This window comes from Engraulis encrasicolus, chromosome 19 (assembly GCF_034702125.1).
Source record: "Engraulis encrasicolus isolate BLACKSEA-1 chromosome 19, IST_EnEncr_1.0, whole genome shotgun sequence".
Classification (NCBI taxonomy): domain Eukaryota; kingdom Metazoa; phylum Chordata; class Actinopteri; order Clupeiformes; family Engraulidae; genus Engraulis; species Engraulis encrasicolus.
In genome coordinates this window covers 18,052,716-18,068,520 of record NC_085875.1, presented here as the reverse complement: position 1 = coordinate 18,068,520, position 15,805 = coordinate 18,052,716, and the positions used below count along the sequence as shown (strand labels likewise).

General features: G+C 44.0%; 2 protein-coding genes across 4 annotated transcripts in view; both read left to right on the top strand.

Moving 5' to 3' along the window:
* The window catches only part of heatr5a (HEAT repeat containing 5a), a 60,132-nt gene extending 47,100 nt beyond the window's left edge, over positions 1-13,032 (top strand). For all 3 annotated transcript variants that reach the window (XM_063183740.1, XM_063183741.1, XM_063183739.1), the window contains 8 exons: positions 160-399; positions 834-961; positions 3,731-3,878; positions 4,638-4,961; positions 5,522-5,764; positions 9,066-9,214; positions 9,563-9,773; positions 11,393-13,032. In XM_063183740.1, the coding sequence (XP_063039810.1) occupies positions 160-399; positions 834-961; positions 3,731-3,878; positions 4,638-4,961; positions 5,522-5,764; positions 9,066-9,214; positions 9,563-9,773; positions 11,393-11,691 (1,742 nt within the window). In that variant the 3' untranslated portion in view covers positions 11,692-13,032. The remainder of the gene's footprint in view (positions 1-159; positions 400-833; positions 962-3,730; positions 3,879-4,637; positions 4,962-5,521; positions 5,765-9,065; positions 9,215-9,562; positions 9,774-11,392) is intronic.
* Positions 13,033-14,848: 1,816 nt separating this feature from the next.
* hectd1 (HECT domain containing 1) overlaps positions 14,849-15,805 on the top strand; it is a 64,512-nt gene continuing 63,555 nt past the window's right edge. The window contains exon 1 of the mRNA XM_063183736.1: positions 14,849-15,057. The gene's annotated coding sequence lies outside the window, so the exon portion shown is untranslated. The remainder of the gene's footprint in view (positions 15,058-15,805) is intronic.

Genomic DNA, 15,805 nt, shown 5'->3' with positions numbered 1-15,805 from the left:
TCCCTCGTCCTCGCTCCCTCACTCCTACTTAATCAATTCCTTGATGATGTAATGCTTGATGTCTTATTTCATTTCTCCTACACTGTTATTCCATCCATCCTCCTCTTCCTCCAACATCCTTCTCCTCTTTCATCCTCCTCCTCCATCCTCTTCCCCCAGGCGGTGCGTTCTACGCTGCCGAGACCCTGGAGCAGGCTCGTCCGCACTACTGCTCCTCGTGGGCCCCCATCCTGCACGCCTGCGCCCTCTGGCTCAACAGCACGGGCTTCATCCTGACGGACGAGGGTCCCGCCAACCTGTCCCGGCCCGTCACCCCCACCTCCATGGGCCAGTCCACCTCGCTCGCCACCGTCAAGTCCCCCGAGGACATCAACACCGAGCGCCTGCACCTCATACTGGGTCAGACATGGGATGATGAGACTTCATGCTAATGATGCCTTCAGTTTTACTAATACATCTTTTGTTGTGAAGGGTGTTTTCTTGATCCCAAAGGAAATTAAGGCAGAGAAGCTGTTGGAGAGGAGCTGAAACCATTTAATTCTACACCTTTACTTCCATTATGTGTGTAGTTCAATGAGTTAATCACATAACTCCACAGAATAGGTGCAAAGAAGTGTAGAGAACGTTGAATGATTTCATAAATGTAAAATAAAAAAAGCCCAGGTTTTCTGCACGGCCTGTGTTGTTTTCAGTGTACAGATATGTCATACATACTGCATTTACTAGAGTATGACTACATAGGTCACACTCAATTCATTATTAACATGGTAGAGACACGTACAGTGTCTGGGGCCTTATCTCTGGGTATGTGATGCTGTGTGTCTCCACTGCAGGCATCAGTGTGGAGTTCCTGTGCTCCCCCCACTCCCAGGACCAGATGGAGAACATCACCTCCTGTCTCCAGGCGCTGCAGGCCCTGCTGGACGTGCCCTGGCCCCGCGCTAAAGTGGGCAACGACCAGGTGAGAAGAACCTTGTGATGGAGTGACCATCACTAGGGTTGTGGGTGTGTTCTGACTAACATGCCAACGAGCCTGGCTCTTTGGTGTAGCGGTCAGAGCCCCAATTTACTACCCCAGAAGGTCTGGGTTCGAGTCCCAGCTGGGCAACTCTACTCCCCTTCGCTACAAACCCAGCCACAAGAAGCTACCTCTTGGTCATCATGTGGTACTAACTTTTTTGTGTATTTTGGGGGGGGGGGGGGGATTTAGCCTTTATTCAGATAGGACAGTGAAAGAGGGACAGGAAATAAGTGGGGAGAGAGAGTCTGGGAAGGATCGCTAAATGACCTGTGCAGGAATCGAACCCAGTTCGCCGGCATAGTGCCCCATAGCTTGGTACCTCTTTCAGGGAACTGGTTCTATGCATAACCCGATGAGAACAACATTGCAAGAAGCCATGTCTGGTTATCATGTTGTGTTGCAAGAGTAGCCTAGCTGTGGCCGTATATCTTGTTCCTCTCCTTCAGGAGTCAGTGCTTATATGCATGATGTAAGCTTATAGCCTTGTGTTTTTTTTCCCTAATATTGTCACGATGCAGCAGTTTGCCATTTCAGACAGTACTGATGAGTCCAGCAAGACGATCAAGGGCTCTTGTCACAGCCAAATGAGTACATTTTCTGGAGTGGCCACAAAGTTGTGGCCAGGACTGATTAGGGTGAAGGGGGTGATTCTGTGAGGGTAGTTTTGAAAATCGTTTCGTAAACGACCATTTCGGATAGTCGTCATCAAGAGTGGATGTACTTGTAACGACACTGGCTGGGGCTTGAAGCAAAGCAGGCATCACTAGATGTTTTTATTTTTGCTGACATGCAGTAGGGCGGATATAGTTTGAAAGTTTGAATACCTTGTTGTCAGCGAGTAGGCAGAATGATGCATTACAGACCTAGGGGAGCAGAAAGGGGACATACTGGAGAGATGCTTTATGTTATAGTGCTGGCTGTCGCACAACGGCTTTAGACTCAACTTGGGCTGGCGAGGATCCCATAGACTGGAAAGTCTGGGGCATGCTAGAAATGCTTGAAGTGGATTTTTTTAAATTTGTGTGGCATGAAGAGTAGAGCACCAGCCAGTCAAACGTCTAAGAAATCTTGTGTCTCTTGTCTGTCTGGTTAATTTATGAGCAGCTAAGCAGGGTATGTCAAGTGCGTTGTTTTGAAGGTGCAATGTATTTCCCATTATCGGTCGGTGCTTCTAATCTTGTCCTTTTTTTGTTCAAAGAAATTGTTGCAACACTGATTAGTAAAGGAAGAGGATGTTGCCACTTCATCACCTTTCTAGGGCATCATGGCCACTGAATGTATCTGAAAAAGCAGAGAATGTGCGCCAATCAGTGGCACAGGTGCTGAACAAATTTGGGAGCTTTGAACAGTGTTACAGACATTTATTATTTCCTGCCTGTTTTGTAGGTCAGAAGAAGTTCTATGTATTCAGACAGTAAAGAAAACAAGACTGTGAGTTTTAGACACTGAAGTGGTTGCTCAGACCCTGAAGAACTGCCGGACCGCATATTTTCAATAGATTGTTTAAAGATGACACTGTCTGTACAACAACAATAATAATTAAAAAAACATTGTAACTCACCGTCACAGAGAGCACATATGGTGAAGGTGCTTTAGTATGAGTGTGGCCTGTCCCCTATGACCCTGCCCTCGTCGGCTGTGCTCTGCTGTGCTGTGCTGTGCTGTGCTGTGCTGTGCTGTGCTGTGCTGTGCTGTGTTGTGCTGTGTGGGGAATGTCTGGCATTTGTCCTGGGGAGCTTCTGCTGTGGCAGCCAGACAAGGACGCCAGTCTTTTTGTGTTTTCTTGTTATTTAACATTTTTTCAGTAGATTCCTTATGAGCATTCTTCCACGTTTGCAATGGTCTCGAGGCATTTGTTGCCAGACTGAAAAACAAACTCCTGGGTCCACCCTTGATATCTTCAGTCCATATTGTCCACACTGAAGTGTTAGATATTAAAAGCTGATGAAATGCCTGCTTCTGGTATTACACAGATATTCCTTTATTCCTTTGTTAAATCATAAATCATTCTGTGCTGGAATACCAGGCCACAGGGGTTGAAGGGGGTTAAAGTTCACACAACTCGGATCTCAGTTCTCAGAAACGGTGCTGATACAGCTAATATATACTTTAGTAATTAACAAAAGGGCTAAATCCTGAAGAATGCATATAGTGTATTGCATTTACTTTTTTAAAAGCACAATATATTTCTCAATTCCTGTAATTAAGTAAACACTGGATGAATTTTCTTGCAATATCAGTTGCCGTGCCCCCAATGTGTAAACATAACCTATTTTTGAGTTTTATTTGCATTTACACACTCAGATGTTCCCGACAGGGCCACTGTTGCTGTTTGCACACCACTCTCTAGCTTTGGCCGCACGAAAATGAAACGAGGGCTTTTTTGAAACCGAGTATGAAAATTATTACAATCACACAGCAGTGCTTTGAGAAAACATCAGGTCCTCATGGGGACGCCACGCTTGCGAACACATTCAGAATAAACATTTCTTAATGTGTAGTTGTTGAGAACAAAAAAAAGTATTCAGCAATGGCTGCGAAGTCCATACTTTTATCATGCAAATTACCTGTCAGGCAGGGCACAGTCTGTGTGACATGATGCAGCAACAACCCTGACAATGTCTTGTGTTTGTGTATGAAGACAATGCTCTCCTCCCTCCTCCCTGCCCCCTGCCCTGCGCTCCTCTCCCCTCCCCTCCCCTCCCCCAGGCCCTGAGTGTGGAGCTGCTGACGGTGCTGCATCGGCTGATGGTGACGCGGGAGTCGCTGGAGGTGCAGTTGGCCGTGCTGCAGCTGGTCCGGCAGCTGGTGTGTGCCGCCCAGGAGCACGTCCGCGAGAAGAGACACAGCGCCGAGGGTCAGTCTCAATCTCAGCCTTATATTGTATACTGTACCATTTGTCAACATCTAGTCAGTCTCCTCAACACTCTCCTATATCATAAATGAGCAAACTCCGGCCCGGGGCCCACTTGCGGCTCACTTAGCCATTTCATGTGGCCTGTAGAGCATGTACGACACGGACAACTTTGAACTACAAAGTCATGCTCATGCAACTCTCTTAAAAGGATTACTCAAGCGAGGGGTCGTATAAGTTACACACTAGGCTACTATGCTGTACATACGTACATTTCAGTATAATTTTCAGGATTGAAATGGCTAAAAGAATTGCCAGCCTATATTTATTATTTATTATTGACAGGCAAGTTGCCTGCAAGATTTGGCCATTTGACCAATATTCTTAACCCAATGTGGCACGTGGGGCAAAATAATTGCCCACACCTGTCCTATATACAGGCACATGTTCGGGACAAGGGGCACAGCGCAGATGTTCAGTCTCGCTAATGTTATTCTGTGTACTACCATTTGTCACCTGCTTGTCAGTCTATTCAACACTTCATTCAACATTTAGTCTGGTTGATATGAAGTCGGTTTTTGCCTTGTCTTGTTCAGAAAAGCACACCTGTAAAAATCCCTACAGACAAAGTGAGCCTCCATTATCCTGCTCCTCTGATAGTTTAATAATACTAAGAATGCATATTGGTCTCATCACAATGACAAATTGTATCTGACCTTCCTATAATATAAATAATATAATCCTTGTGACTCTGTGGTGCAGTGGATGACGGCGCATCGGAGAAGGAAACACTACCGGAGTTTGGCGAGGGCCGTGACACGGGCGGGCTGGTGCCGGGCCACTCGCTGGTGTTTGGGGCGCTGCAGCTGTGCCTGTGCGTGCTGCTGAGGAAGCTGCCCCAGCTCAGCCCCAGCCTGGCAGGGGGAGGAGGAGGAGGAGGGAGCCCTCCTGGAAGAGGAGGACGAGGAGGTGGAGGTGGAGGTGGAGGAGGGGGCATCGGCACCCCCCTCAGCGCCTCCGACTGCCGCCTGGTGGCCGCCGCCCTGGCCATCCTGGCAGACCTGCCCTCCATCTGCTCCCCAGAGGGTAAGACGCCCTGTCTGCTTGTCTCGCTTGCTTTCTCTCTCTGTCTCGCTATCTGTCTGTCTCTTTCGCTTTCTCTTCTCTTGCTCTCTGATGCCCAGAGGGGAAGACACAGATAAAGATGTGTGACCTATCTATTTCCGTCTCCCTCTCTTGCTCTCTCGTTCGCTCTCTCTCTCTCTCTCTCTCTCTCTCTCTCTCTCTCTCTCGTTCGCTCTCTCTCTCTCTCATTCTCTCTCTCTCTCTCTCTCTCTCTCTCTCTCTCTCTCTCTCTCTCTCTCTCAGAGGGTAAGACTAATAGATGGAGATACTGTGTGTGTGTATCTATCTATCTTTGCTTTTGGGTTTGCCTTCTCTCTCAGAGGATAATACTCTAAGACACTAAGCCAATACTTGCATCTGCCGCGACAATATGTTTGCAGTAATAGTTAATTTCAGAACTTGTTTGCTTTTCTGTTTGTAAGCACTTTTTTGTGTGATATTGGTCGTTTTCCCTTCTCCTTTTGTCATTTAGGCATTTGTGAAATGAATGAATGTTTCTGTGTGTGTATTGTCTCCTGCAGGCAGCGTGTCTGTGCTGCCCACGGTGCTGTACCTGCTGGTGGGGGTGCTGTGTGAGCTGGTGCGGGCCCCGGGGGTGGTGGTAGTGACGGGGCCAGGGTCCGGGTCTCCTCTGGCCTCAGGGGCCCTGCAGGCCCTGCGCTGCGTCCTCTCCACCCCACTGAGCCGCGCAGAGAAGAGCCGCCACGCCTGGAGTCACATGCTGCGCTGTGCCCTGATCACCCTGCTTGACTGTGGGGACACGGGTATGTGCATATATAGTATATCCATATCATATCACAGGCACACACACACACACACACACACACACACACACACACACACACACACACACACCCGCCTGCTGACCCTGCTCGACTGTAGGGACACGGGTACGTGCAACACACACACACACACGCACAGCGTGCACGCACACAGGCCTGTTCACCATACTCTACCAGGGGACATACACAAACAAACACACACCAATAGGGGGTGAAGCCACTGCTGCTTATTGGATCTCTCCAGCTGCCTGTCCATCAGGCTATACCATCAGGCCTCATTTATGCACACACGTGTAAGACTGGCCTCAAACAGACTGTATGGTGGACATAAGGCAAGGCAAGGCAAGGCAAGTTTATTTATATAGCGCATTTCATACACAGGTGCAACTCAATGTGCTTCACAAAGTTAACAAATGTAAATGAAAGGAAAACAGGGAAATGAATTAGAGTCAAAAAAACATTTAAAAACATTAAGATAAAACATAAGGTAAAAATAATAATAAAATAAAACATAAATAAACATAAAACCTTGAAAAACAATTCTTATTTTACTTATTTACTTCTCTTATTTTACCGTCTTTTCATTCAATACTTTAAGAAAGCATCTGAGAACAGCTTTGTTTGAGTCTAGATTTTAAGCTATCAATAGTGGGTGCATTTTTTACGTCATCTGGAAGCTGGTTCCAAAGCTTTGAAGCATAGAAGCTAAAGGCTGCCTCTCCACATTTTGTTTTGACTTTTGGAATCACCAGCAAATTCTTCTCCGTTGACCTTAGTGACCTGGCCGGTGCATACAGCTGAAACATATCCAGTAGATATGTGGGTCCCATTCCATTTAATGATTTAAATACAAGTAGCATTGCCTTAAAATCAATTCTGTAGCTTACTGGGAGCCAATGCAGCGATCTTAAAATTGGAGTAATGTGGTCAAACTTCCTTGTCTTTGTAAGAACCCTTGCAGCTGCATTTTGTACCAGTTGAAGCTGTTTAATGGTCTTATTTGGGAGGCCAGTAAACAGACTGTTATAGTAATCGACTTTACTAGAAATGAAGGCATGTATTAGCTTCTCCAGATCATGTTTAGACATCAGGCCCCTAAATTTAGAGACGTTTTTTATGTGATAAAATGCAGACTTAGTAATAGCTTTCATGTGACTGTTGAAATTTAGGTCACTGTCAATGAGGACCCCAAGATTTGTAACTGTTTCCCTTGCTTTCAGTTCCTTCGTTTCAATGATAGTAGCATTCTTTTGTCTCTCCTCTCTTTTCCCAAATATAATTACTTTAGTTTTTTCGTGTTCAGCTGGAGGAAATTGTGAGACATCCATTTGTTAATTTGGTCCATGCAATGATAGAGTGATTCAAGGGGGGTGTAGTCATTGGGGGACATAGATAAGTAGAGCTGGGTATCATCCGCATAGCTATGGTAATTTATGGAGTTATTCTCGATAATGTGTCCCCGTGGCAACATATACAGATTGAACAGTAGTGGTCCCAGAATGGAGCCCTGGGGGACCCCACAATCCAGAGACATTGGTGATGAAGTATGTCTTCCAATGGCGACAAAAAAACTTCTTTGTTGTAAGTACGATTTTAACCAGTCGATCACTATGCCCGTAAAGCCAACCCAGTGTTCCAGTCTATGTAGTAGTATAGAATGATTAACTGTGTCGAAAGCAGCACTCAAATCAAGAAGTACCAAGACGGATGATTTGCCAGCATCAGAATTCAATCTTATGTCATTCATAACTTTGATAAGAGCTGTTTCAGTGCTGTGGTAGGCACGGAAACCAGATTGAAACTTATCAAAATAGCTATTAGACATTAAAAAGGCAGTTAATTGGTTAAAAAACAATTTTCTCTATTATTTTACCCATAAATGGTAGATTGGATATGGGCCTATAGTTGTTTAGTACCAGTGCATCCAGGTTGTTCTTTTTCAGTAAGGGTTTCACAACTGCTTCTTTCAGACAGCCTGGGAATATGCCTGTTTGTAGTGAGGTGTTGATGATCTGAAGTACATCTGGTGATATTAGGTGTAAGATGGATTTGAAGAAGGCTGTTGGTAGAATATCTAAGTCAGATGTAGAGGAGCTAAGACTTTGTACCGTTCTATTAAGAATGTCCACATCAACTAAATTAAAATTTCTCATGAGGTTAGGATTTAACTTCACCGTAACAAGTTGGTCCGAATCTTGGGTCGGTTGCACATGTGTGAGTATGTTTGTACGTATCTTTTCAATCTTACCTTTGAAAAAGGATGCAAACTCATTGCATTTGCTGACTGAGAGGAACTCAGATGGCATTTGACATAAGTAGGCATACTGATAAGCAGGCAGGTTTGCACACAAATATTTGCATGTGTGCAGACACAAATACACATACATGCACACACACACACGCAAACACGCAAACACACCACACAGACACAGACAGACAGACAGACAGACAGACAGACAGACAGACAGACAGACAGACAGACAGACACACAGACAGACAGACAGACAGACACACAGACACACAGACACACAGACACACAGACACACACACAGACACACACACAGACACACACACAGACACACACACAGACACACACACAGACACACACACAGACACACACACAGACACACACACACACACACACACACACACACGTTTCTGTTGTCCCATCTCCTGTTCAGACAGGTGTGCAGTGTCCTCATCTGATTTTGCTGTGTTCAGCACTCTAGTGCTTTTCAGAGGCTCTTCCTTACTGCCTCTGCACATCTGTCTGCCATCAATTATTTCCTTAAACCTGAAGGTAGTGTTGTTTTCTAGCTCTTTTTATTGCTTTGGGAAAATCATCAGCTATAACTGTATATACAAGAGTGGTGGAAATTGGCAGCAGAGAAATACTAGTAAAATATGAAGGTGGTTGGTAGATGCTAAACACAAAATAATTTCCTGCTGAGTCAGTGGCATGCTGATATGCGGAGTTCATACAGTATGTTCAAAACTCTGCCAAAATGTGAACACGGCCCAACAAATTTGTTTTATTTGTAAGCCAAAAAGAGAAAGACGTGGGTTTTTTCCGTTCATCATCAAAAATGTATCATATATAGAGGTAGATCACACTTTGTTTTTTATCTTGTTTCATTTTACAGTTGTCAGTAGCTGGTAGAGTTTCATCTTTTTCAACTCAAGTTAATTCTCTGTGCGTAATCAGGTGCTGCATTCTGCCATGTCATTTCCCTCTCCCTCTCCTCTCCTCTCCTGCTGCCTGGTTTTGCGTGCCCTCCTCTAGGTAAGGAGGCGCTGTCTGACGAGGTGACGCTGCTGACGGCGGTGAGCGTTTTCCTGCTGTGGGCCAGCCCCGAGGTCACCTCCGCAGAGCCCCTGCAGGCACGCCTCATCCAGCGCTTCAAGACCAGCCTCCAGGCCAAAGACCCCACGGTCAGACTCCACCTCACACCCCTGAAATGATAGTTCACGTCACTTAGTTTCTACTACTAGAACACAAAATATTTTTATAATACATAATAGCATAATACATAATAACATAATATTTTCTAATTTAACATTATTACAATGCAGTGTTGTTGTTTTTTTAAGTGTAATAAGCTATTACAGTCATGCGTATGCATATGAATTCAAATTGCAACCATTATCTAGTAAAGTTGTGTGAAGGAATTATAGTTTTGAAGTTATGTGAAGGCATTATGGCGTCTTCCTAAAAACGATTTTACTCTTATGAATGCTCTATGCTGTAACATTTATGTTTTTCTACCTTCCAAAATGCAGATCTTGAGGCGAAGTTTCCAGCTGCTGACTTCAGTGTTCCAGAGCCCTGCAGGGACGTCGGGTCCCTTCATGCAGGCCTTGGGGGTGGCGGTGATGGGCTACCTGCGCGGGGTGGAGAGCCACAGGCCCCAGAGCCAGGAGGAGCTGCAGGCCGTTCAGGAAGGGGCCAAGGCACTGGAGGCCCTGGTGCAGGCGGCAGAGGAGACACACCGTGAGTCAGACAGGATACATGCTCACACACACACACACACACACACACACACACACACACACACACACACACACACACACACACACACACACACACACTGTAGATTAAGATCCATTACATTCAACTTTTCAATACGGGTACATTCATACTGGTCCAAAGGTGCAAAATTGTAATATCTGGACCTGGATAAGAATTTTGACTATAGTCACCCCTATCAAACAAGGTAGTCATTATTACTGTATACTGTATTTTGAAACGAGGTTAGAGGCTACATGCATAATACACACATGTATAATACATATACATACGAATACACATACACAAACATTTTTGCAAGAGGGACATAATGACATGCATTTGAGAAATCCATCTTTCCATTATTTGATTTGCCATTTGCAGCCATTTGCCATTTGCATTTGCCATTTGCAGAAGTAGTAGAATCATATTATGTAAGCTGAAATGTCACTTCAATTTTCTGATCCTTGTTGAACATACCACTCAAACACTTTTAAAAACAAAACAAAACGACAAGCTCACATGTGACTTATTACCTCTTTTGTAATAGCCAAAGAATGTTACTGAGTGATACTGAGTGATGGTGATTGGATCTGCTGAGTGGTGAGCAGATGAGTAATGGTGACTAGGCATGTGATAAAGGCAGATGATCACCACCCCCCTCTGGCGAAATGAGCTCACGCTGAGCTCCATTTGTTCCATTCGATACGGATATTCTGCACTCATAACTCGCTAAAACGCAACAAAAAAACATGCTGAATCCATTCTCTATTATGGAACTTTTTGTGGATGCTGTCTTTCGCATTAACCTGCTCCAAGAGTCTGTGGTGCATCCAAAAGCCATGGGCATGTCTAACTGTTGCCAGTGGCAGACATGCTGGGTTTCAGAAATTAAATGTCCTGCCACACATTTGTTCCAGCCAATTTCACTCATGCAGTTGCCTAGGTGGAGAAGCTCATTATTGAAATCACCTGTGTTGAGACAACAGGGAGAAGGGAACGCTTGACAGGATTTATTTTCTCAATCCGGTTTGTCTGCCTTTGGGTGGTGTTGCTTATGAATGTACCCAACTACTCAGCTGAGCTTCAACTTCAAATGGAACATAATGATCACGTTGATCACACATAATGATCACAAACAGCTGATTGCAAACGTGTGTCAGAGATGCTTCCTTGTTGATCGAGACTGCTCTGATGGAGGCCGTACTATGGCTGCCTGATCATATCGCTGGTTTTAAATGAATCCATTATGATTTATCCATTATATTTAAGCTATTTTAACTTGTTTTCAAATAGTACATTGGATACTTCATCATTATTTCCTAAGGATCCCATTATTTGTGTTTTCTTTCGTTTCTTCTCAATCCGGTTTGTCTGCCTTTGGGTGTTTCTTATGAATGTGCCCAACTGCTCAGAAGATGACCTTCAACTTCAAATGGAACAGCATGACCACAATCTTGTTTTTCCTTTCTCTCTTTTGGATTTGTTTTAGGGTGTTATATATGAATATACCTAACTTCCCCAGAAGTACTATCTGCCAATGGATGACATGATGACATTGGTGACATTATTTGTATTTCATTTCTCCTTTCGGTTGGTTTCAGGCCCCCGGCTGGCGTCGGCGCTGCTGCCCATGCTCATCTCCTTCCTGCTGGACGAGAACGCGCTGGCGTCGGCCGCCGTGCCCTCGCGCACCCTCCACGCCTGGGCCCTGCAGGAGCTGATGCGCCTGGGCCCCCAGCACCCGTCCGCCCTGCGCGGCCTCATGGCCTCGGCCCCCGCCATGAAGGCCCGTCTGGAGGCCGCCATCAAGGGCAGCCAGGAGCGCAGCAACAACAAGAGCACACCGCAGCCGCCCAGCAAGAGCTCCCCCAGCATCCAGCTCAAGACCAACTTCCTGTGATCCACACCCCCCCCTACATAGACATACTGTGCATATCTACCTTATTTTCCACGGTTACAAGTGTGCTGCCGCCATTACTATCTTGGTAGCAGTTGCTAGTTCTGAATCATTCAGAAGAGCAGCATAGCCAGAACTAGCAGATAGGACTAGGCTGTGAGATCACGACAAACGTTGATCTGAGCTGTGGTAATGGGTGAGAAAATAAGGTGGATACATGTACATGTATGATATGTACCATATGCAGTGATGAGCAACCTGGATTCAGAAACTGTAATCCAGTGCCACATATTCCAAATTGCTTGGTTTTACCTGTTCAGATGGTGAACAAGCCCCAACAGCTTCTCCTGGAAGTTGAATGTCTTTAGTAACCTCAGTTCCGTCTTCCATTAACCCAGAATTTTGCCTGCTATTTCGTATCACTCAAGTTTACTGTAAAAGCATTACGAGCCTTATCATGGCAGCATTATTTTCTACTACAAAACTATGTTCATTGTTCTCCCATTGTAAGAAGCGAGTTCACTCTGTCCAGTTTTCTCCTACAGTCTGGTCTGGACCAGAACCATGGAAGTGAGAGTTGGGCTAATACCACTGACTAATTCACATTTTAACACAATGATGGTTGCTCATGGAGCCTTTGAGATATAGATCACCATTTAAATGTTTTAATTGATTTTTACTTCACCTTTGCTTATGTGGTGGTCCTGTGTTAGTCTCTAATGAACACATACTTGCTGCCTGGAATTATTTGAATCTATGTGAATCATGTCACCAATCGACGTCCTGTACCCTGGTTGTCAAGTCACAACTCTGAATTCCATGGACAGGTAAGGCCAGGTCATTTAGAATATGTGGCACTGAATTATAGCTTCTGAATCCAAGTTGAACATCACTGTATATATATTCTATGCCTCCCATATTCTCTGCCTCTTACACTTCCAACATCACAGCTGCAAAAATAAGAGGTGCACTCTCCAAAAAAAACATGCTGCATACAGTTATCACTCATACTGTAGGAAGCTGTAGTACTGTTGCAACAAAACAAACGAGAAAAAGGGCACGCACATCTCCATGTGCTGAATTCATTTTTTTTAAAATTGCTAGTTTTACTTTTTAAGAAGAGCAAAATGTAGTTCATTTTTGTATGGCAGTGTTTTTAACCTCTGTGAGGACAGTACTCCAAAACTATGTATAACTTGTACACTCACTCACTCACTACAGCTTTAGTACTCTTAAACACTAGTGTGCTGAGGATCGATAAGGGAAGAGATCTGCTTCCAAGCAAACAAAACAGTCGTAACTACAGGTATATGTGTATTAAAAAAGAACACTATTTTTAGAAGAGCCATTTTTGTTTGGTTTTCTTTTTTTAATTATTCTTGTGTCTACAAAGTTGCCTTCACAAATCAACCGCTCAAGCAGCATTATGTCTCAATGGATTGTTTGGAAAGTCTGTGCCGTGTGGCAGAGTGTAATGGGGTGGATAATATAAAGCTCTCATCTCTGGCCCTGAAACCAGAAAAAAAAACATCTTTCAAAGTCTGCATGGTGCACCTACTCCATCCTACATTCATCATGCGCTTACACAGGGCCGGATTAATGCACAGGCTAGGTATGGCTGTAGCCTAGGGCCCCCGATGTGCCAGGGTTCCACTGACTGGCCAAAAGTGAAAAATGGCAGAACTGTGACAGGAAGCAATATTGAAAAATTCCTGTTTTATTGAGAACAGTTGGTAGACAAGTTATCCTGAATTCTTAGCTCGCAATTATGAACTGTCCATGTAAATTTGTCACGTATTTTTTCTTCCAGGGGGGCCTACAGCAACCTGTAGCCTAGGGGCCCCAGGCTGTCTTAATCTAGCCCTGTGCACATACAACTTAATTCCTTCCGTAACGCCGCATTCTCAACTGGTGATTTTTTGCAGTGTTAACATTTATACTCTTACACCCTGCAGTTGCTTCTTTATTATCATCAAGACAATGGTATCATGTTAAAAATGTCAATGTGTCCTGTTCAACTTCAGTATTATTACTCCAAACAAGAGCATGAGTCTATTTCAAATGTTTCTCACCAAAATATTGTGAGTTAAGTGTGTTGACAATAGGAGCACAATAATTATAATAATCATCATGCCCCAGACTGTCACAACAAAGCCCATTGGCTGTTTGTTATCAATTCTATTATTGGTTGTCATGACCGACACCTCTGTGATAAACTGTATGGAGATGAATAGAACAAACTACAAACCATTAGACTGTATCATTATACTGCATTGTACAAGGGCTTGTGTGACCTTTGCTGAAAAATCATACCTACCATACTTACCTTTACATTGCATTTCTCATTTTAAAAAAAGATTGTGGTCTGGCTTGTGCATTGATGGTGATTTGTTTATAAAGAAATTGTCATTGTTTTTACAAACAAAAGGGAACTAATATTTTATGATGAATAAAGGTGACAGTGGTACTCCAGTGTGTCAGAGATTATTAGGGAATGTTTGCAGGAAGTACCAGTACCAGACTACAGTATCGGTTACAACAAGGAGGTGATGTATCAGAAAAGCTGACAGGTCAGCAGAAAGGACTGCCAACAAAAGGACAGCCAGCTTTTGACTCCAGAGATGATGGTACCATGTGTGCACTTTCCCTGCTGTGAAATATAATGTTAAATGATGCAGTATTTGTATTGGTGTTCGCCGTATATTTTGTACACTGTAAATTGTACATAATAAAAATCAGTAACAAAATATCTTGAGTACATTTGCTTGCCTATCACATAAGTGTTTCTTCACTACAAGAAACGGATGCTGTGTAGATAAGAGCCAATAATGCCACTTAATGAAGATTCTGCAATGATTCTCTCATTGCCCATTAATGAAGAAAACGGCAAATTATTTCCATGTTTACAAACTATAGCTGATTAATTCAAAATAGCCAATAGGCTATGTAGCCTAAAGAGAAATGGAAACACTGAGGCAAATTATGGTTATAGTGAATTTCGCACATGTCTATTGTTTAAATGTTACATTCATATCCACACTAAATTTATGAATGCTTGCTGTAACATTAGGATTACTGTGGGCCTAATCTATCCTAGCGCCCCCTGTCACATCACTGCAATGCTGTCTGATCTTGTGAATACAAGTACGTCGCTGCGTAGCCTCGTGATGCAAGCAAGCGACGGGGGAGCCAACTCGTTCCCTCGACGGCTCTCCATTTCGGTGTGATTTTCTGTACATTCTCCGCTAGTTTTGACCTTTAGATTCGGATCAAATATAAGTGGAATGAAGCTGGATGTTCTCAGTCGCTGTTAGCCACAATTTAAATTTATCATCTGGGCTTTTTCTTCTCGTCATTTGCTGTAAGACGGTAAGTGTTTTGGGGTTATGATCGGGGTTGAAATCTGAGCAGCCCAGGTTTCCTGCCTGGAGTTGCTGACGTAGGAGTCAAGGCCTTGGGCCCACTTGGAACTTCAGATTCCAGGTCCCAGTCGTAGTGCGAAGGCCGTGTTCATAACACCCTACCTCGAAAGACGAGTGGTAAGATTACCGATGCCAAATGTTACGCTATTTTGATAAACATTGGCTAATCAATACCTCATTATTTGAGTAGAAAGTAAAATGTACTAAGTCAACATCTCCGTTTAGTATTATCCGCGTACATGCTAGTGATTGCTAACTAAACAGCATAACCGCAGCAAATTCGCCCCTCTCGAGCTAGCATGGGCCACAATCGCTAGCCTTAGCGCTCGTGACATAGGAATTTGCAAACCCTCTGGGCTAGCACTAGCTGGATTTGTCGTTTTTGAGGACGGTGTTAGCTGACATGGAAAACTCGAGTTTAACATTTTACGCTAATGTCAGGTCGGACACATGTGCATTGTGTTTAAGTGGTTGAATCAGTTGTGCTGATTGGCATTTTGACGTGTCGATTACAATGTATACGCTTGGAAAATGTTGAAATCACAATATTGGCAGCAAGCGCTGCGTTCAGTTAGCCAGCCAAGATGCCTTATGTTGACGGTAGGTGACTGAATTTGGTTGCTGGTTTGGGAAGCCTGCTTACTAAGATGTTCACAATTAAATGAGCTGTCCAAACGGAATATAATGCCATTTTA